Source organism: Fukomys damarensis, unplaced genomic scaffold (genome assembly GCF_012274545.1).
Source record: "Fukomys damarensis isolate Sample0158 unplaced genomic scaffold, DMR_v1.0_HiC HiC_scaffold_27, whole genome shotgun sequence".
Lineage (NCBI taxonomy): Eukaryota > Metazoa > Chordata > Mammalia > Rodentia > Bathyergidae > Fukomys > Fukomys damarensis.
In genome coordinates, this window is record NW_022900939.1 from 2,317,525 (window position 1) to 2,339,842 (window position 22,318).

At 40.6% G+C, this 22,318-nt stretch overlaps 1 protein-coding gene across 1 annotated transcript; it reads left to right on the forward strand.

Annotated features, from left to right (window-relative positions):
- The first annotated feature begins 3,128 nt into the window (after nucleotides 1-3,128).
- Nucleotides 3,129-16,941, forward strand: LOC104868354 (glycine N-acyltransferase). Its single transcript, XM_010633110.3, has 6 exons — nucleotides 3,129-3,356; nucleotides 7,123-7,307; nucleotides 10,272-10,379; nucleotides 13,201-13,327; nucleotides 14,494-14,665; nucleotides 15,084-16,941. The coding sequence occupies exons 2-6, from the start codon at nucleotides 7,230-7,232 to the stop codon at nucleotides 15,484-15,486; spliced, it is 888 nt and encodes a 295-aa protein (XP_010631412.1). The 5' UTR covers nucleotides 3,129-3,356; nucleotides 7,123-7,229; the 3' UTR covers nucleotides 15,487-16,941.
- The last annotated feature ends 5,377 nt before the right edge of the window (nucleotides 16,942-22,318 follow it).

Below are 22,318 nucleotides of genomic sequence, written 5' to 3' on the forward strand. Positions count from 1 at the left end.
CTCTCTATAGTAGCTCCAAAGGGTACATTGTCACTCATATTCTTGCTTTGCGCCCCTGAGCAAGTGACTTAACCAGTACTTTGTTTCTTCATTTATAAAAGTGAAGGCAATAAAAGCCTACAACATAGGGCCCGTGTAAGGATTGAACGAAGTAGTATTAGACCAATGCCTTGGTAGACACCATGTGCAAAATCAAGATTGACTATTATAATTTACATATCACTTCTCCGCTGACTGTAGTAATTGTCAGGATTCCTGGGATTATTTCTGTTTTACAGAAGAGAAAGCATTCTCAGAGAGTGACTTGAGCACAGTCATAGTGAGTGGCACTGACAGAGCAAGACTGATGCTAAGTTCTGCTTCACTCCACTGGGCCTCTCCTTACACCTTCTATAGGGCCAGTTCCGGTTATCCTTACTTTCTGCCCTTCCAGGTGCACAGGTGAGCCTGGATGAGGTGATACAAAGTCTGGCGGCTGCTATGTTGGCCAAGGTAAAGAAAACAGGGTTCATTCTCTACATGATGCCAAAATTGGTAAAGAAACTGGTGCCATGCCTGCTGGATATGCAGACTTTATTGTCCTGAAGCTGAGATGCTGCCAATCCTGTGAGCCTGACTGAAGATGCTCTGTACAGTGTACTAACATCTGTGGCTCCCCAGACTCTCTCCGGCATCCGTCTCATCTACCTGACATTAGTTTCCAGGGTGATCCTTCTACTGCACTACGTGGATTGTGTGCTTTATCTGCTCGGAAGCTGTCAATGCCTCTCATGGTATCTTAAATGAAATTGAATTTCTTTTACAGGCGCAACAAGACCACACACCTCGGTGTCCCTCCAGCTCCCTCCTCCCAGCAGCTCTGGACCTTTTCTGCTGCTTGAGTCTCCCACACTCACTCACATGTGCCTATGGGTGGTTGCATTTGCATCTGCCTGCCTAAGATGTCCTTTCCTATTATCTTCATATATTTTTCTTTTTCTGTTATCATTGTCCATGCTTTCAGATTTGATTTCCTTTGATGGTTCTTTTAGAGTACCTTATCTAAAACGATTCTCCCTTTCATAAACCTCATTGTAAAATCCAATTTTTGTTTTATTTGTTATACTTATCAGTATCAGAAAACAGCCTACTTGTTTATTTAACTGTATGCTTGTTGTCTGAAGCCTCCCCACTGTATTAAAGGCTCCATAAGAGTAGGCACCTTCTCTGTTTAGCTTGCCAGCAATTCCTCAACCGCCCAACAGTGCCTGACACCTAAAAGGTTCTTAATAAATATGCACTTAATAAATAAGCAGAGAAAAGATTTTTCAATACAGAAAATAAATTGTGTATCTTTCCCCATTTGTTTCCATTGTAAAATTTAATAGGACAGAAAACTGATGATGGAGGTTTGACAGGCAGATGCTCAGCTCCTTGTGTGTTAATGTGACCAGGAGAGCCTCACTCATTCTGTAACGTGCATTACTGCACAACCTGGAAAACACCCCCTTACTTCATACCCCATCAGAGCCTCTTGTTCACTCTGAGATAATCAAGGTAAAAGACATCGGGCAGGATCTGAGGATGAAGTGGCTCATCCACCTCAGAAATAGTGAGGGGCATAACTGTGGTGTGAAATTCCATCTAGTCCCACATAGCAGAGTCTTTCCAGGCTGCCTCTGGAAGCCCCTTCACACTGCTGTGGGAGACCTCACATCTCCATGTGCTCTTGTGAGGCAAGAGAAAAGTTTAGAGATGTGGGCTAATGAAGCCCCCAAATGCTCTAAACAGAATTTGATGGGAGATTCTCGTCAGATCTCAGAAGACCAGAATGCTGATAGGAATGTGGGCAGCAAAGGCCAGGCTCAGGAAGTTTTAGTTGGGAACAAAGACTTCATTGGTAGTTGGACTAGAGGCCATATGTTATACTCTGGCAGAAAATTTGTCTACATTCTGTCTGTGTCCCAAGGCTTTGCTGATTATTACTTATTTTTCTCTTGTTGCTGAGACAAGATACCTGACACTCAAAGTTAAAGGAGAAAAGGTTTATTAGCCTCACATTTAGCAGAGGCCTCAGTTTGTAGTTGAGCAGCTCCAAGTTAGAGTGGCCAGCAAAAGGGGGATCAAACAGGAGAAACAGTTCATGGCAGGCAGAAGGCAAAAAAGTAGCAAGTCAGCAAGCAGCAAACTACAAGGACTAAGCAGTGATCCTCTTTCTGTCCCTTATATCTTATCCAGGCTACCCACTCATAGTGCAGGTAGCACTTACACCCAGGTTGGATAGACTTAATCCTAGCATCACAGCATTAATCAATCACAGGATCACATCCTTGATCCCTGAAGCACATACCCTAGATCCAGCCACCTTTGAAAAGCCTCACTTGTGACCACATGAGGCTTTGGGGGACATCTAGATACAAGCCATAATGTGGACTAAAAAACCTAATGGAGGAAATTTCATGACAGCCTAAAATTCAGGCTGTGACATGAGTATTCTCACTGCTTTTATATTGAGAAAAAGAAAAATCATGTGTAAAGATTGGGCCAAAGGAGGTGTGGCTGCTGAAGAGATCAGCATCATTAAAAAGAAAACAAGGCTTTTGTACAAGGACAAGAAGAAAAATGTCTTGAGGTCATTTAAGAAATCAACAAACATAAATTAGTTCAAAATGGGCAGGACTGTGGGCCAGGGATTTAGCTCAGTGGTTCTGCTGCCTGCCTCAAAAGTGCAAGGAACTGAGTTCAATCTCTGGTACAACAAGGGGAGGGCAGGACTGAAGGCATAGCTTGTCTTTAAAAAAAGGCCCCTAATAGTTCCTGCCACTCCATGTAAGTAATATCCACTTTTGCACATAGGCAGGAAAAGTAATCAGAGATTGAATCCTGTACATCGGATCTTATTCACATCTCTTCTACTGCCTTGTTTTTATTGCAGATGCAGAAAGCAGGGGAAGGAATAAGGCATTTCTTGTGTAATCTGACCTTACTTCCACTTTCCAACTTGTTGATTTTGTGTAGCTTTAGTTTGTACAGTAGTCGCAGTGCCTATGGGGCAAAGAGTAATGTGATGTTTGTTTGGGAAAGAGAAATTCAGAGGATACACATCAGCCTGTCTTCTGACTTTGCACAGCCAACTCCTTCAGAGTGAGACCACGAAAGGGAGGGGTGGATTACACAAAAATTGAAAGCTAGAAGTTTTGCCAACTTGGTGCAAAGTCCACATTACAAGCTTCAACTCAGCAATCTCTGGGGAGACACACAAAGACCTCCCTCAGTCTTCAAGATCCTGCTGTGCTGAGTGCTCAGAGGGGCATTTCATCTCCCAGAAGTTGGGTCCAAGGGTGTCTGTGGAGCTAGGTGTGAAAACAGCTTTTCAGGTGAGGACTCATCTTAAAGTAAAGACCAAACGTCTGAGCTATGCTTAGTAATATTGTACATATTTGGTATTCATGCTAAATGAGTAATTGTAGCTGCTTCAGCCACACACAAAGAATGGAGTATGTTCATGTGCTCAAATTTTTATCTTTTTCACTATCTATATATTTCCCTTAAGATCATGTGCTATATCTTAAATATATGTGATAATGTTTATTTAAAAAATACTTAACGTCTGCTTTTTGGCATGCCATTCCTCTTAAGTGAGTCAATTCACAATGCTCGTACTGAGTTATACACAGAACATTCAGACAAACATGCTGCAGAAAGAAGAGTAACCTCAATTCAAGAAACAAGAATGGACTTGATCAAAGCACAGCAAAGGCAGGAACAAAAACATCACAGTGAAGCCTGTTGTTTTGTTAAATTAATATGAGTTAATAATCATAACAAAAAACATTTTCTAAATTAAAAAACACAAAAAATGTATCTGGCACCTACTGTGCACAGGAAAGTTTTTCAAGTGAAATGAAAAATTCTTAGAAGTCTTTTCTCTCAACTAGAAAATGTACAAGGAGAGATTTTGGTGCCTTTCTGGAGTCAGGTGGATGAATGGAGGACAAGTCAGACATGACTGTGTTTTATCCTTCCGGTTGCATTATTAGGTAGGCAGTCTTTTTCTTGCATGATTGGAAAGAAGGTGGTTCGACTTAAAGCCGGGAAGGAAGTAACAATAATACAGGCCAGACTGTTCATTACTATCAAATAGCAAACATATTCTACTTGAAATACTTTACCTGCATATGCTCCTACCACAGTCTATTGCCTATGGTCTATTTAGAATGGTGCCTATGCTCTATAGTTACACACGCACTCTTTCATGCCCTGTGTTTTCTAATTTTATTGTAACATCTCTCATGTGTTTACATGTATTATATATTATGCCTATGTGTATTCTGTTAAACCGTTAGAGTTGCATCACCCTGCTAGATTATATTTTATCTTACTGCTCCCTGTTTCGAGGCATTGGGATTTAACACTTGTTTGTGGCTTTATACACGTCTATTTTTTTCTTTTTCTTCTAGACTTTTTTCTGGATTTTTTTCCAATTCTAGAATAGCAGGGTCAAATACTCTGAGGTTCACACACTAGTATGCTACCCACTGCCCAGTGTTGCTGGCTCTAGTGAGAGTGTGAGGGTCTCTGGGCAATCTCACTGCTCTATTGACTGGGCACAGTGCTTAGCTGTTCATGTGTACATTCTTGGAGGATAGTTCCAAACTGTACAGTTCAAGAAATCCAACTAACATGACATCTCCTGGATTTAACATAAAACTCACTCACACACAACACCCTCATGTAACCCATGCTCCGTGGGGTGTGCTCTTGAAGAGGAGCTTGAGAGCTGGGAAGTCAAAGGTAACACAGAGCAAGCAAGTGGGAACCAGTGCTTTGGAGATCATTATCTGGGTTTGGTGGAAACCTCTAGTCCAAAGCCAACTGGAATATCCCTGTAATCTGACAAAACTGGGAGCATTAGGTGCCACAGTTAGAGAAACAGCACTCCGGGGGGAGATGTGGCACATTCAGAGCAAGGTTGTAAGAGGGTCCTCAGAAGACGACTTTGGGAAGAATTCAGGGAAACACGGTTTTGCCCTGGCTTGGATCCTGCCAGAAAGCAGGACAAATCCTAATGACTGCTTTTGTTAGTGGAGCAGGAGAGGAGCAGAGTGAAGCAAATGACAATTATGTGTTGGCTGGGGAGAGGGAAGCTTGGCCCTTTTTGCAGATTAGACTTTCTTCTTGCTTTTGTCTGTACCAAAACATAATTATGGAATGGTTTTGGTTTTTAATTACTTTTTGTATTTCTCCATTATGGCCAAAAAGTGGCTTTGCCTGATGCTGCTTTTCTGTGAGAATATGATATTTTAAGGTCTGATTTATTACTTTCTCAGATTCATTAAGTGAAGCAGTGGGGTCCTTTAGATAAATGAACAGAAAAAAGGCAAATACACACAGTAAGCAATGACTTTCTCCTGACAGCTACAGTTAGAAATTTACAACTAGTTGAGTCTTTCAGTAGGTCATCTTGACTGTTTAATAAAAACCAGCACCATTTGTTGAAAAGACTATGATTTTATCCACCACTGAATTGCCTAGACACCTTTGTCGAAGGTGAGTTGACTAAAAATAGTCAACCTTCTCTGGCTTCTATTCTGTTCTAATGTTCTACTTGCTTGTCCTTACATCACTCTCTTGAGTACCATAAGGTTCTAGTAAGCTTCACAGCTTTGTGAATTTTATAACTGTATTGTACTTTATATAGATAAGACCTAGAGTGCCTCGTGACTGACTGGATCGATGCTGAGAGAAACGTCACCTTAACAGTAACGAAGATTACTGATTTTCGCCATCTGTGTGTCACTGTGGATAGTCTCAATTGATCTTTTCTTCTTTGTTGTTTAATCCACTCTTAGCCACTTCAGGTCCATTTTGCACTTCTATAAGATCCATCTTGCTCTTTTAAACATATTTTAATTGATTCTGTTTTGTTTCATTTTATGTGTCTTTCTCTCACACAAGCTGCACTTTGACCTCCCCAAACCGCAGCTCCTGTGTGCTCAGGTCAGCGAGAGACCGCCCTGTCAGGTTCCCTGAGCTGCAATCTGGAAGCGCCTTCAAATGATAAGCTGTTGCAACCTCAACACTCATGTAAAAATTGTCTGCTTATGTTTCATGGTGCTGGCGATTGAACCAAGGACCTTGTGCATGCTAGGCAAGTGCTCTACCATGAGCCACATTTTTAACCTTTTTCTATTTTCTCTTTTTTCAGAGATTATAGTCCTGCATGTTATAATACATAAAATTTATCAGTATTTCAGGTGGAAAGAAAAATCCAGGTCCTGTTATCTTATCTCCGCCCAAAGCCAACCTCTCCTTCCAGCCTTTTAGAAATCACAGGGTTCTCTGATTCTGGCTTGGAGCCTGGTCTCTCACTTGAGCCAGGTTTAATGCAGTGCTCTCAGAACTTTCTCCATGCCCTCCTATCAAAGATACTTTTCTGACTCCAAATGTCACACTTGTATGACAGCACAGGCTCTTTTCTATGTAGTTGGGATATTATGCATTCAGAGCCAAATTTGCTGCAGCGAGTCAAATTTGCAAATGTGCTATTTTTATGTCACCTGTTAATGCTACAAAATGTCGCAGGCCCAAGAGTGAGGCTGAGAGAGGAAGTCAGTCTCAGAAAAAGTGTGAGGCTCGGTGACAGGACAAGAGTGTCAGCACTGACTATGACTTGGTAGTGATAATTTTCAAAAAGATTGTTTATACTTAAATCATGTTAAATGTGCTACAGTGAAGTAAAAGCATAAAACATCATGCGATATTCAGCACAGTAACTCCAGTGGGGAGAAAGAAAAGGAGGAGAGTACTAATAGTAGTGGCACTAATAAAACAGCATATTCAATGCTTTCCACATGACCAGTACTCTACTCAGCACGTGGCATGTATTCACTTAATTTTTGTAAGAATTCTATATTCGATAACACATTATCTCATCTTCCTTAAGGCACGGAGAACAAGGAACTTCTCCAAAGTTACCCAAGTCAGGAGGATTACTGACAGTAGTTGAAATTCCTAGGATGTTGTATGTTTTAAAATGTGCTTGTTAATATAAAGCGAAACTAATGGTGAGGGTAAGAAGGGTAACTGAGACATTCAGAGAGTCCAGAGCCTATGCTTTCAAGCTGTCTTGTCCTTCCACAGAGCTGGTGAGGACTTCGGCAAAGAGGCCCTGAAGAAAGACTTGACAGCACTGCAGAGTTTCCTCCGGCTCATCTCGATTACCGCTCCAGGATAAGGGGTCCTCCACGATGTTCCCATTGCAAGGGGCACGGATGCTGCAGGTGCTGGAGAAGTCCTTGATTAAGGGCCTTCCAGCATCCTTAAAGGTGACAAAGGGAAACGCGAGGGGAGGGAGGGAGACCTGCTGTGAAAGAGGAGGGAACACACCTGCCTGCAGCCAGGCAGTATCGTGCATCTTCTCCCATTTAATGTGCACCATTTCTCTGCCATTCCGTCCATGTCACTGAGGAGGACAGGAGGATCAGGACTCTCCGAGGTCACTGAAAGTTAGTGCCAATGACTGAACAAATTATTCCAGGCTGTTTTTCAAGGAACTTTGAATAACATCCCTTGAAATCTTCCTTGAGTTCTTCCAAAAAGAGCTGAGATCACATATTAATGTTTAATTTGTCTACTTCTGAAGAACATTTGCCAGGTGAGAGGTTAACTGTCATGAGTCTCTTTGAAGTTGCTAACAGATCCATTCCTATTTTGACTTAAGTTTTTTTTTTTTTTTTCCCCAGTTCCTCTGAACATAATCCCGATCAGGCTATTTTGCTATCTTCCTTATCCATGCACACTTGATTAGAAACCTTATGATTAAATAAAACACATGCACATAAATACTTACATCCAGAGCTGTGTAAGACCAGCTCCATAACTTTGGATCCTTACTCGTATTTTCCATCAGCTTTGTAAACGCATTCCTTTTGCGTGCATGTGTGTGTGTATCTTTTTTAGAGGAAAATTATTTCCAAATTTGTATTGCTTTACAAGACATTTATTTGAGATTCCCATAAAATGCCATATATAATTCCTATGTAAGATTTTAGGAAAGATGAGTTCATTAAAGTTCATCACTCTCCAACAGATTTGTTAATTTTTTTTATTACAAAGAAGAAAATATAGCATTCTTATATTTGTAGATCATATGATTTTATTTTCATTCAATAGAAATAGTTTAACGAGGCACTCGGCTGTGTTCTTTAATTACTACTAAAATGATTTCACATTAACTATTCTAAAACCAAAGTCAACAAATCTCGTGTAGTAGACCCCACTAATGCGAATCAATATTATATAATATATAACTGTGTTCACCTGAGAATTCTTAAGATCCAGGCAAATCCTGGAAAGATAGCACACTTTTCTTAGATATTACATCAAATAGACTCTCTATGGACAGTAACTGGAGATATTTTATAGGATTGACTATTTCAAAATATTCTCCAGCCTAAAAGTTTCTAGTCAATGTTTTGTGATATAGAATTTTGTAAGTTACATTTCCCCTTATTTCTTGTGGTAGGTGGATTCCAAACATTTTGGGAAAACTCTTGGATTCTCAATGGTCTTTTCTTAGAACATCTACTCAGTGAGATAAAATCTCTCTGAGGGCCTCAGCTTCTGGGAGGAAAGAGCATTACTCTTTGGTTGTAAACTAAAGATGTGCATTTTGCCCTAGCAGTAATGTAGAATATTTGTGCGCTGGGGATTTTTAATGGAGTTATAATCTAGGGTTCACAGTTGTGCAACACTTACTTGAGACCCAGTTGAGAAAATATCTCCATTCTTGTAAGTATTAGATATTAAATATATTTTATTAAAGTTATCAACTACAACTGATTAAAATTATAGTAGTTGCTTCCTTATATTTTCTCACTATGTTCTGAGTTCAGTAGAAAAAATAGTTTAATTAGAACTTAGTTGAGTTCATTTTAATAAGCTTTAATTAGAAATATTGTACATCTTCTCTTTCTCCTCGGCCTAACATCAGTAGTTCAGCGGGGTGAGAAGGATGCTGATATTGTCCTTAGGCACTCTGTTTTCACGATGGAAACTATTAAAGTGCAGAACATCTCTTCACTCTGTGGTCACCAGCATATTTCCGTGCTATCTGATGAGCCTTTACATTTGCAGTTCCCACAGGGTCCATGATGGTATCCACCATTGCACCCCCAGCTCCATAACCTTAAGGACTTTTACCATCCAGAGGTTTGCTCTTATTCATGCTCATTCTTCTCTCTCTCTTCCACCTCTCTCTCCCAACAGCCTGTACAATATGGCAGAGGTGGGAACCCGAGACTGCACCCAGGCTATGAGACCCCAAGATTATTCCCTTGAGCAGTAGGTTATAGCCTCTGGTAGATGATAGGAGTTCATTTAACTCTCTAGAGGGTTAATGTGGAAATATGGGTGAAGACCTTTAAAGCATGTGCATGGCTTCTGAATCAGAAATTACCCTTCTAGTCTAAGAAACTGGTAGGCACCCAAGGAAAGATTTTGTCCAAACACATTCTAGAAGAAATTATATCATACAGTGAAAAGTACATTCAAATGGTCATTGACTGCTAAATAATTAAATGAACAGTGAAATACCCATAGAGTGGGATCCTATTCAGCCATTAGAAAGTAAGTAAAATGAATTTTCATGCTTGCCAACATAGAAATAATTGATATGTTCAGTGAGGAAAAATAACAACTATCAGTCATTTTATTTAAAAAAAATTTTTCATTGTGTCTGAACAGAAGAAAGTCTGGAAAAAGGTAATATTAAATCCCATAATACGAAGGGTAGGGGAAAGGTAATAAAGGAAAAGAAAAAAATAGGAGAAAATGAAAAAATGGAAATAAAGTTTTGGTAAATGAGGAGGGAAGGAGAGGGTGAAGGGAGGGCAGGGACAAGGGGAAAAATGAGAACCAAGACCGGTCATGTAAAGGTACAAGATCCCAATGATGAATGTAACTGTACTATATACCTAAAATGTATCAATAAACTCAATGAGAAAAAAAATCCCATAATAAAGAATGGTGCTCCTAAACTCATTAATTTTATTTGCCTGAATACTTTAGTATGTGCATTATGCTTCCCATTTGATGGAAACGTAAACCCTTAAATTTGAGGTAAAGAGGAAAAGAAGTACATTGAGTTAGTTGACTTAAATTATCTATTTGGCACTTTTCCATCATACAATGTCACAATTTTATAGAAATGATTCTTGTCCTGATTAAGCAAGGCATTCTGCCATTCTTTCCTTCTAAACTGACTTTCCCACTTTCTTGGAGTCTTGCAGGTTTATGGGACTGTCTTTCACATTAACTATGGAAATCCATTCAAACTAAAAGCCGTGGTGGACAAGTGGCCTGATTTCAGTACAGTGGTTATCCGCCCTCAGGAGCAGGTGAGTGCTGGGTGTCGAATGAGGATTCTTCTATGTTCACTTGGCTGTGTGTCCATCGTGTGCCCAGCAAAGCTGGAAAACCTAGATACACAGAGAGGAATTGCAGGGATGGTCAGCAAGTCCCTGAACTCAGTAAGGTCAGATGAACAGGTAATTTGCCACCTGTGTGAACTGCGAAAGAATAGGACATGTACAAGATGCAGAAATAGTCCAAGTGAAATATGATCAAACTATGGCAGCTGGAGCTGGGGATTTCAGGATAATGCTATGGATCCTTGTTTGTGGAAGATTCATTTTTATTATATATCTCTATGTATCTCTCTCTATATATATACACATGCAAACACACACACACAATTTTTGTCAGATCAAGAAGGGAAGGCACATATTCTAAAAATGTATGAGAGCATGACACAGAAAATGAGACAGACTTGACTATAAAGAGCCAACTTACAATGCCAGAGTTTCTATGTTTCTATATTTTCTTGAGGAAAAGACTTGAAATTAATGAAACTAAATAGTAAATACATTTGAGAGATAAACATTCATACACTTAAAGCAAAATTAAGGTAAGAAATGGAACATTAGGGAGGAAGACATTGCCCAGCTACACCTTCCCCATAGAAGCATCACTTTGAACAATTAAATAACCAGGCATGAGAATGCCAGGTGAGCTTAGGAAACCGGGTGACAAATCACAGGACCTGACTGCGGCACAATAGTAAGAAAAGACCACATTGAAAATGGAGCGAAGGACACTCCACCCTCAGCTCGATGTAACATAGCTTTGTCTACTTGGGCAAAACAAAGAAAGGTAAAAAGAGAGTTGTGCTTTGGACCCCAGTACTGAGCCCACCACACACACACACACACACACACACACACACACACACACACACACACACACACACACAGTAGCTTTGGGTAGAATTCCATAGCTCCCAATTCAGGTGAGCACCTACGTGATGAACTTCCATCTGCCCTGGGACCAGCAGCATCTCTGAAACCTATGCTTCAGGTGTAATGGTGGGCTCCGTCCCTGACTCACACTGGCACCCTGGGTACTGGGCTCACTAAACGTGGCTGCCCTGGGCTAAAGTGTGCTCCAGCACCATGAGGGCTGAAGCAACCCTGGGCTTTCGACCAGACCAGACAGCTTGCCAAGAACCTCTGAGTGATTATTTGATTTAGTACAATCTCTGTCACAACAGCCAAGATAGAGGATCAACCCAAGTGATCACCAGTGGATGAATAGAGTTGTAAAATATGGTATTTGTAAAAAGTGGAATACTGTTTAGACATACAAATAAGAGCATCTCGCCATTTGTGACAATATGAATGAACACGGAGGATATTGTGTTAAGTGAAAGAAGCCAGCCGCCAAAAGACATAAATCACTAGGCCTCACTCACATGTGAGATCGAAAGCACCTGATCTCACTGAAGCGGGGAGTCAAATGGTGGTTGTCAGTGGCTGGGGTGGTTACTGAGGAAGTGCTGGCCAAAAGATATAAGTTAGGAACGAGGAGTAAGTTCAAGAGAGCTATGGCACAGAATGGTGACTACAGTGAGTGACTTTTCTTCTTGAAAGATGCAGAGAGAATAAAGAGTTCTTGCTACAAATTGTAACCATGAGAAAATGCACGTTAGTCAGCTAGGTTCATTCATTCCACAATGAGTACACAGTCACACGCTGTGTCATCACTCTCCAGTCATAAGGGACGGCAGAGAGGACATGAGATCTTGTCACACAGTAACTGTCTCCATTTTAGTTTCTGGAAACACAATCTGTGATGTCTGTACAACCACAAAACCACCTAAAAACATGTTTCTCAGAACACATCCCCACTGTTAAGCAGTGTGTGACTTCTACTTCAAAACACGTTGAATATAAAAACTATATACAATTTAATCTGATTTTAAAAATCAGAATTTAAAAATAAGATATAAGATGAAAGTAAATAGAACCTAAAAATACAAATAATTATATTTTAATATAAGGCAAAGTATTTTTAAAAATCGCTAAATTAAATGATATATAAAATGAAGAAATGCAAACTAATAATATAAATGGAACTGAAATCAAATTACTTGATCTTTTATACCTGATCTTAAACAATAAAAAATGTCTCTAGTGTCTTTCCTGACTTGTGAGTGTAGTTTTGCACAATATTTTCCAACTAATTCTAATTCTACCCTTTGTGGTAATATTTTTCTCTGCCTCTTTTTCAAATAGTTTTATCTGTTATTTAATTATCTGAAGGAGTCTTTCTGAATATGTTTTGTTTTTTTTAAGTAATAATTTGGTCGACCACAGTATGTTTAAAGAGCATTTCTTATTGGTTTTCATATCTTGTTTGGTTTTATTATGTGCAAGGTGAGAGTAGACCTACAGTTATCTTCACCAGGTCTAAAACTGCCATGCTTTTTAGCTTGTGTTCTGCAAGTAGCTTGGGTTCTGCAAGTATTAGAGTTGTAGTCAAATTTATTCTTGCAACAGAAGCTCTCCTTCATCAGTTGCTTTATCTTCCTTACGCTGAGAATGACTGAGATACAGAATACTGATAAATAGTTGCATCTTGGATTTGAAAAGTTAATGCAGTACATGGGTAGAGGATGGTATTGTTCTGGAGTTTTCCATTATTAAACGATTATCTGCATCTCTGATCGTGACCTTGCAATTTAAATGATTCAGAAGTAATTAGATTGCAGCAGTGAAAACAGCAGTATTTCATTACTTACAAATAGTGCAGGATGATGGAAGTATCATCACAGTCACAGTCTATAATGGATGTTTTATCTCCCTTTTCCAACAATAACAGGATATGACAGATGACCTCGATCACTATACCAACACTTACCAAGTATACACCAAGGACCCCCAAAATGCTCAGGAATTCCTTGGTTCTTCAGAAGTCATCAACTGGAAACAACATTTCCAAATTCAAAGTAAGTAAAAGAATGGGATGAATGTGGACTCACATTTCTGTCCTGATGAATCGCAGGTGACTTAGCTTCCGTCCTCCAAAGTACAAATCCTCAGCCTGTTGCCTTCATTTTACATCTGCACCTGCAAAGGAGGAAAAAATCATTAACTATTGCAAAGAACTTCAGGGTTACTTTGCAGCTCTGTGCAGAATCCTTGGAGCAGAGCTTTGCCCTGGTCCCTTCCTGGAATATGAATGCAGTTCACTGTGTCACAAAGCTCCTTGTAGGTCACCAAGGGTGACAGCCTGGTCACAAGCATGCCGTCCTAGACTCAGACTCCTGAGGATGGCATCTGCCCCTCCTTCCTGTGTGTTCCTAGAAAGTGTTTTACCTTCACACACAAGTACAGTAATGGTCACAGGGCACTGAAAAGATTGATTTTGAATAAGAAGAGCTGTGTACAAATCCTGGATGTATCCATTAGCTTTTGCTGCATACCAAACTCATAATTAAGTGCATCACCTACTAGGGCTCCTCTTCCCAGGGTGGGTCCGCTGATTCGAGAGCTCTGTGCTGGCTCTTTCCACATGGCCTCACTCACAGACCCGAAGGATGGATCTGGTGTCAGTGAACGGTGGCTGCTGGCTGTGGTGACCGCCTCACAGGAGTGTATGTCACCAGTAAGCGAGCCTGGGACTATTTTGTGACGTTAGTACTAGGAACAAAGGGAAGGAGAAAGCCCTAAGGTACGAGCACTGTTAACCTTCTTCTTGCATTAAATTTGCTTTTACCATTGGTGATGCAAATCACATAGTCAAAGCCAGACTTAGTATAGGAAAGGGAATGGACACCAGGAGACGTGGTCAGATCTGGAGTCATTCCTGTAAGAATCTACCATATTGAGAAGATGACTCAGCAGATATTGGCTACTATTTTCATACTTCATTGCCTTGGATCATCAAAACTACATGATTATGTAGCCCAGAAAACTTAGCTCCAGTCTTACTATTGCCACTGTGAACGGGACTGTGAGTGAATTCACCCCTGAATATGCTTTAGTTTATGTAAAACAGAGAAAATTACGCAAGTCCTTTCCAAGTGACTATCCACCCAGGACTAAGGCTTTCTAACTTCCTGCTCCTCAGAATGTGCTTAAAACTGTCACGTCTCTTTATAAACCCATTTAGGTTCACAGTCAAGCCTGAATGAGGTGATACAAAATCTCGCAGCCACTAAATCTTACCAAGTCAAACACTCAGAAAACATCCTCTATATGGCACTTCCGACAGCTAAGAGACTGGCTCCTTCACTGCTGGCTGGAAAAAAATTATCCTCGAGTGGTGGCAAGCCCAAGGCTATGTGAGTTTGATAAATGTCGCTCTGTACTACTTAACCTCTCCACTGAAGGAGCCTCCCTCCTTCTCTCCTTGCTTTTACTTTAGCCTCCCAACAATCAGTGTTCTACAGAGCACTCAGAATAAGCTTTTTAAAGGTATAGCTCAGAGCATGTCTCCCCTGTGATTAACACAATCCACCATCTATCTCCCTTCTTGCCAGAGATAAATCAGACCCGTGCCTGTGTCTCCCACTTTGATCTTTCTCCTTCTTGCTCCGGCCACACTGGCTTTTGTTCTGTTCCTCTTTCATCACTAACCTACCCATACTCGTTCCTGCAATTTGCCACTGCTGTTTCTTCGACTGTCTCTCAAGGTAACAGCGGTGAGGACAAATACATTCCTATAGTCATGGACTTTGCTTTCTTCTTTGTCTCCCCTAGTGACGAAGACATGTTTAAACTTTCATCCCTGGATATTACGCAAGCTACCTTTTTGAACAAACTTTGGTATTTCGGTGGCAACGAGAGGAGCCAGAGATTCATTGAGCGCTGTATACGGAGCTTTCCGAGCTTCTGCCTACTAGGACCTGAGGGGACCCCTGTGTCCTGGTCCATAATGGACCAGACTGGAGAAACACGGGTAGCAGGCACCTTGCCTGAGTACCGGAGCCAGGGTCTTGTCTCCTACATTGTCTACAAACAGGGCTTGGAAATGGAAAAGCTTGGCTTTCCTGTCTACTCTCACGTAGACAAGAGCAACAAAGCCATGCAGAGGATGAGCCACACTTTGCATCATATCCCCATGCCCTGTGACTGGAACCAGTGGCACTGTATTCCTCTGTGACATTGGCCCTGACCTCAAGACCGTGTTGGGTGGGCCTGGACATTCAGCAGTGGTCAAAAACAAAGAATAAACTGTAACCAGCAATAAAAGAGTGGGTGCTCTTTTGGCTCCAAATAAGCGGTATGAACAGTCAACCCAACTGCCACATTCCTGTGGTTGTCACTCACGGGCCTCCCTGGGGTTCCTCAGCTTAAAGAAGGCCCAGATCCCCCTGCCTGAAACCCGTGGAGTTGAGCTCTCCACACTTCTGGGATCTCAGTGACCTTCCTTCCTCAGCTACGTAATGCTCAGATTGCTTCTCCTGGGCCTCTGAGAGGATGGGTCGGGGACTCCTGCAAACTTGCTGATGAAGGGGAGGTAACATTTTCCTGACACATTTTCTCTTTCCACCATCTGCCTTCCACTGCTCAGTGAAGGGACTCTCACCACCAGGTCTTTCGAGCAAAGCCACTCCTATTAATATTCGCTGCTTTATCAGTCTCTCCAACATAGCACACACAAATTACATGGGCTATTAGGTTAAGTGCAACATATGGCACAGGTAGTTACTTCCCTACCCTACCCACCCATTGTTTAAATGATGGCTAAGGCTTAATTTCCTGGATAGTGAAGAGACTGGACCAGTTCAGATCAAGGCTTCCGAATCTGGGCACAGTGGATATTTTAGAGTGTGCAGTTCATTGTTCTGAGAGTCAACCTGTGTGTTGTAGGATACTGACACCATCCCTGGAATCTACCCTTTACACGCTGGTAGCATCCTCCATCCCTGAAAATATCTCCACCTTCATGGGTACACTGTCCATGCACACTGCTCAGCCCGAGACTCCTCCCAACTCCTTGGCTGGAGCTGCCTTCACGTCGTTCCAGGTCAGTCACATCTGTCCCCGCTGCCTGTCACTGAAGTCCTTTGAGGATGGGGGCCTCAGCACATGAAAATCTCCAATTCTGGTTATGTTTTTCCTATGCCTTCATCAACAACAGGAGAGACTGTATTCCTATCTTATAGTGGACACACTATCCATTCGAATTAAGATCCCCATACATACTGTTGTAGGAATAAGAAAGCCTGACAGCAGATTTAGCATTTAAGACTCTGGATCCAGCATTTAAACCTACAGCACTGCAGAAAGGGAGGAGGAGAAGGTCAAACACCAACTGGAGGCCAAGGACCCAAAGTCCAGTGTGTTACCATCACAACACAGGCTGAGTGCAAACTGAGGCTGCTCTTCACCCTACGGGGCTTCCCTGCGGTGAGGGAAGAAGGGGGAGGAGAGGTGGAAGGGAGAAAGGGTCACTGTGACTGACACAGGGAGAGGGGACTCAGGCAAAGAACACAGGCTTATGAAACCAGCGTGTGGAAAGAGAGCCTGAGATCTGCACGAGATGAAAAGAACAGTGCAACTTGGCGGGGAAGAAGACAGCACTCTACATTCTCATAAACTGACTTCAGAAAGGCTACAGGAAGAGGTGCCTGTGGGACAGACTTCCCACGGGGAATAAAGCATTGTTACACTTCGACTTGCCGTATCATTTTCTTGGTCTCACTACTGACAGGAATAGTGTGGTTTTACGATGGCATGACTGGTATCCTCAGGAAATTCCTTCTCTAGGGAGCTGCAGTCTGTTATCTTTTTATGTTGATGTGATATCAAAGAAGCTGATGCCAAATCCAAGGTCACGAAATTTTTACCTACATATTTGTTCTAGTAGCTTTTATGGATTCATATATAGGTCTAGATACATTGTGGCTCAAGCACAGTGTGAGGAAGGGATTCACCTGCATTCTTTTTTGCACATGGACTTACACTGGTCCTAGAACAAGCACATTCTTTCCCCATTGAGTGAACTTCATGTACTTGCCAATAGTCAGCCAAAAGTATAGGTTCTTTTTCTGTGGACATTTGACTCTGTTCATAATTATAGTTGCATTGGTTTCAAAATAAATTTTAAAGTCAGAAAGTATGAGCTACCCTACTTTGTTCTTTTTGTCAAAGACTAGTAAGAGTCCTTTGTAGTTCAATATATATTTTTGGATTCGATTTTCCATTTCTGCAAACAGATCTTAGGAATTTTGATGCCAGGCTGGTGATCAATGCAGGTCATGATGGGATGTATTGTCACCAATCAATGTTACATTTCCCGACTCATAAACAGAGAATGCTTTTTCATTTATTTAAACATTTAAAATTTTTTACAACTTACTGTAGCTGCCAAAGAACAGTCTCACACATCCTTGGCTAAACTTTTGACTAGGAATTTGATTCATTTAAATGCTGCTGTGAATGAAATTATTTTAATTTTCTTTTTGGATTATTTATTACCAGTATGTTGAAACGACTGGATTTTATCTGGGGATTTTGGATCCCATCACCCAAGTAAGACTATTACTGAATAGATTTTTGCTCATTTTTAAGAATTTTTATATATAAAATCATATTTGAATGCAGTTATAGTCTTACTTCTGGCTTTATTAGATGTTTTTAATTTTTTTCTTCCCTAACTGCTGTGGATAGAATTTTCAATACAATTTTAAACAGATATGGTGACATACTACTTTTTCTTTATCTGATCTTGTGTAGGAAACTTTTAGCTTTTCACTTTTGAATACAATGTCGTGTGTATTTTTATAAATGGTTCTTATAGGTTGTGGACATTCACTTCTACTCCCAGCTTTCAGGGTATTTTTACCATGAAAGAATGTAAAAGTTTAGCAAAAGCTTATCATGTATTAATGAGGTGATAATTCTTCTTTTGTATATTAATTGATTTTCATACATTGAAGCAATGTTACATCCCGGAATAAATTCCATAGAATAACAGTTTATAATTATGTTACTATGTGGATGTATTTGACTTAATATCATGTTTTAGTATATCCAAGGGAGATATTGGTCTGTAGTTTTTATTTTTTGATATTTTTGTCTAACTTTGCTCTCATATAATACTGGCTTCCCAGAAGAGTTAGAAAGAGTATCGTAATATTACCTATGTTCTCTCTACATACACACAAACACACTCACACACATACCCGCACACAAACACTGAAGAAAACAAAACAAGACTGAGGGAAAATAATTAGGGCAGCTTTTTTGTAGTCAACAAACAGTGGAAATAACATGAATATTTCTCAAATAAGGAAAGGGAAAACGACATGTAAAGTGTATACAATAGAACATAACTTTATACCGAAAGCCACCACTGTGAATATAGGTGACAATGAGAATGGATCTCAGGAACAGTACTCTAAGTGTAAGGTGCTAGAACCAACATCTACATATTCTAAGATTCCAGTCAAGGACATACTGCAAAACAAAAAGAATAAAAATAAAAGTTTAGAGTTTGCTGGGTACTGTGAGAGAGAAAAGGACTTACCTACAGAAAAGCTTCATAAAGATTAATTACAGGTGACCATGGCAGCGGCGACAGGAATATACATTTGACCTAGGGTTTAGAGCCATTTCCTAACGTATACCTGCTAGTATTTGTAAACGATGCACTAATTAAATATGAAAAGACAAGAAATAGCAACAAATGAAACAAACATATATGGGAATATTAAAAATACTCAGCTTAGTCCAACACACAGCTTAATTGCTTCTTCCTTAGAGAAACATGGCGAGGAGAAATCTCAAGGGAAACCTCTCCAGAGAGTTGTGCAGCCGCCATTCCCTCCGGTCCCCACGAGTCCCCTCTGAAGTCCACCGAGCAGCTAGGTGACTTTATTGTAAAGAGACTAGCCTGCTTGTGGGGCACCGCTGGTCATCATTTACTCATCTGAGTGTTTGTGTTTGTCAGCACACATAGGCTTTCTTCTGAACTCAAGATTCGCTAGGAATCTGCACCATGGCTAGTGAAAATATCCAAGATAAAAACCGTACTAACTGAACTCAAAGAAGTAACTTGTCACCAAGTTTTTGTGCACCTTCTTTCACTTGCAATTTACAGACACAACTCTGTGGATTATGCGGAAGGGAAAATTCTATAATCTGTATTTGACAAATAAAGAGGAAGTAAACAAGTTGTTCAAAGATACAGAAAGAATGCATGTCTAGATTCATAGCCTGAATGTACATTAGCATCTGTGCCTCTAGGTTTTTGCTGGCTTAGAAACCACTGAACCTTCTATTATCTGCAAGAAAGCTTCTCAAACAGTATTTATGTATTAGCCAATGGAAGAACTTCTGATTTCAAGTGCACCGTTCAGAAGCGATGGTCACTTTGGTTCGAGGAGCAAGGTAAGCTTCCATATTCAACATACAATTCAGGGAAAAATATAGACCAAGAAAAAAGTAGTAACAACAACTACTATGAGTTATTTGAGCACAAAGATAGAGGTCTTGAATATTTTTTCTAAATCCTCAAAATAGAGCTGTTATAGATACTAAAATTCCATCACTAGAGAGTTTATTGTACTTATGAAACATCCTAACGCTGCTTGCTAAAAATATTAACAAAAACCACTATAGATGAGGCTCTCATTGACCAGAAAGGTAATTTGAATTTTTCACTATCAGCTCTTCTCTCATAAGAGGTAAAAGATACATAAATTGAGCAAAATGACTCTTCTTTAAATTAAAAATAACTAGCAAGAATTCATTAAAATGAATTAGCAAGGTCTGATTTGTGTCCCTCAGTTCCATAATCTCACCTTTAATACTATCGGTAAATCTACCACACAATGATATGTCTATAAGCAAGGGTTTTAGAATGGGATAAAACTGGGTTTAAATAATGAATTTAAAATCTTCCTCACTCTAATTGGAATTTGATAATAGTACCTAATTTCACAAATAACCATTTGCCATCACAATACAAAGAAAAAACAATGCCCATTTTATGCGCATACAGACACATATGAATGTGTAGTCACACACGTATATTACTGCATGATGTACAACATGGAACTACAGGTGGTTGTGTGTGTTAGGTTTGGCAAACATGAAGTCATTACGGGTGAGCTTGTCGGATTGGAAAAGGGATAGGAGAGAGAAACCAGAAAGTAGCAGTTGGCAAACATGAATCCACTCAAAAGAGTCTAAAATTCAAATAAAAAGATTTAAAAGTACTGCTGCTACATTAGAAAAGGTTTAAATAAAATACTCTTCAACACAGTTTCCAACAAAACAGGTCTTTGGGCTAAAGGTAACCCGGGAACTGACTTTTGGACCCTCAACATTTACGATTCAGCTACGACAGTTCAGCAAGACTCTTCAAATCAAGCTGAGGTGTAGATTTCAAGCAAGATGTTAGCAAAAGAATGGCCCCCATAAAATGAACAGAGCCACCAACCAGATGGGGAGAGCACAAACAGAGTGCAGATGCCTGAAGGGCACAAAGAAGCTCTGTGAATCTCGGCTGGGGTGGAAGTAACGTGAGGAGTGAGGTTTCAACACTAACCCTCCTGGCAGTGGAAGCCTTGCTTGCTGCCTCTCCTCTCTCAGACTACATCCAGGCCAGGCCAGGACAGCTCGTGGCCACACACAAACAGCATTTGACTATTTTAAAGAAAATAATCTTCGTTTAATCTTCCCAAGAATACCCTGAGGTGGAGTCACCACCGTGTCAGTTTTGTCAAGTTTTTGTCTAGTTCAGGGAAGTTAGGTCCTAAGTTAGGCACTGGAGAGTGCCGGAGACCCTTGCAGTCAGGTTCCAGTACCCACCTGCCAGTGTGCGATGCAGGCCTGAGGAAATAAATACTCTAGGAGGCAGAACTAGGAGAGAAAGTGGGGGCCAGGATGGCCAATGCCTGTGCAACCAACAAAGGCGCTGGCCAGTCCCAGGCACTGACTTTTATTGGCAATCAGTTGGGGTAAAGCAACGTGTGGTTTCTATGGAAAATAATGTACACAAGGCTCAGAAAGGGTGACAAAGAATTCTCAAATTAGTTACAGAATAGACAAAATATATGTTTGCAATTAGAGCATTGTCCTTCTAGTCTGAAGGTTTTAGTTGTGGGAACAGAATTTGGGCGCGAGTTACTCTGACCTCGGCAGGCAGGTTTTGGTCAGACTCACTTCTATAAACAGCCAGCTGTGCGGTTCGCTCTTTACAGCCTGCTGTGGGTGTGATCAGTATGACAGTCCTCTGAAGAGGGTCTTAGGTCACAAATGTGGATCTGACATGCAGCTCTTCCTGGGGCTGAGTCCTCTGGTAGAGCACCCTGCTGGTTATCTGACCCTGCTGTCCTGTTTCCCCCACATCTGCCATGCACAGGTCTCTTTGTTCAGTCACTGTGAAACCTAGACACTGAGCTTCGGCCCTGAGTCAGTGACTGTAAGCTGCTACTTCACTTAAGGTTGAATTTAGACCATTAAGCTCGGTAACCATCTGGTCTGGGGCCACAGCTCTGCGGGCTAACACTTAGGTAGACATAAATACATTCCTCAGCTTCCTGGGTTTCACAGTCTAAGAGAAAACAGCAATCACTCTCCTTTATAAATCTGTTGAGGAAGCAGGGAATATAGCTGTAAAAGCGTCTGGAGAACTTCCTGCACGCTAGTTAAAGCGAAGTCTGAGAGTTCACCAGGCTGGGAAAAGAAGATGTGGTTATTGTGTTAGAGAATTTATTAAATTTTCAAAATCTCAGTTCCCAATTATGTAAGATTTTAAAACTAGAAAGTGGGTCTCTGCAGATCCTTCTTAGTCTGAGTCTCTATAGATAATATACTAAATTTTGTTATTAAACTCATGTCTTGGTCATGGGAAATCTTGAAATGAATATGAGTGGAATAGTGGAGCAATGCCTATGACATGAAAACATTTCAATTTCACCATAGTCTCTAATTTAATGCTCTGCCTTTGCTACAGGGCATCTCCTGATTTCCAAATAACA

Coding starts and splice junctions, on each gene's coding strand:
- LOC104868354 (XM_010633110.3), top strand. CDS start 7,230: ATGTTCCCATTGCAAGGGGCACGGATGCTGCAGGTGCTGGAGAAGTCC. Junction 13,328..14,493: donor ACAACATTTCCAAATTCAAA/GTAAGTAAAAGA, acceptor AAACCCATTTAG/GTTCACAGTCAAGCCTGAAT. Junction 14,666..15,083: donor GGTGGCAAGCCCAAGGCTAT/GTGAGTTTGATA, acceptor TGTCTCCCCTAG/TGACGAAGACATGTTTAAAC.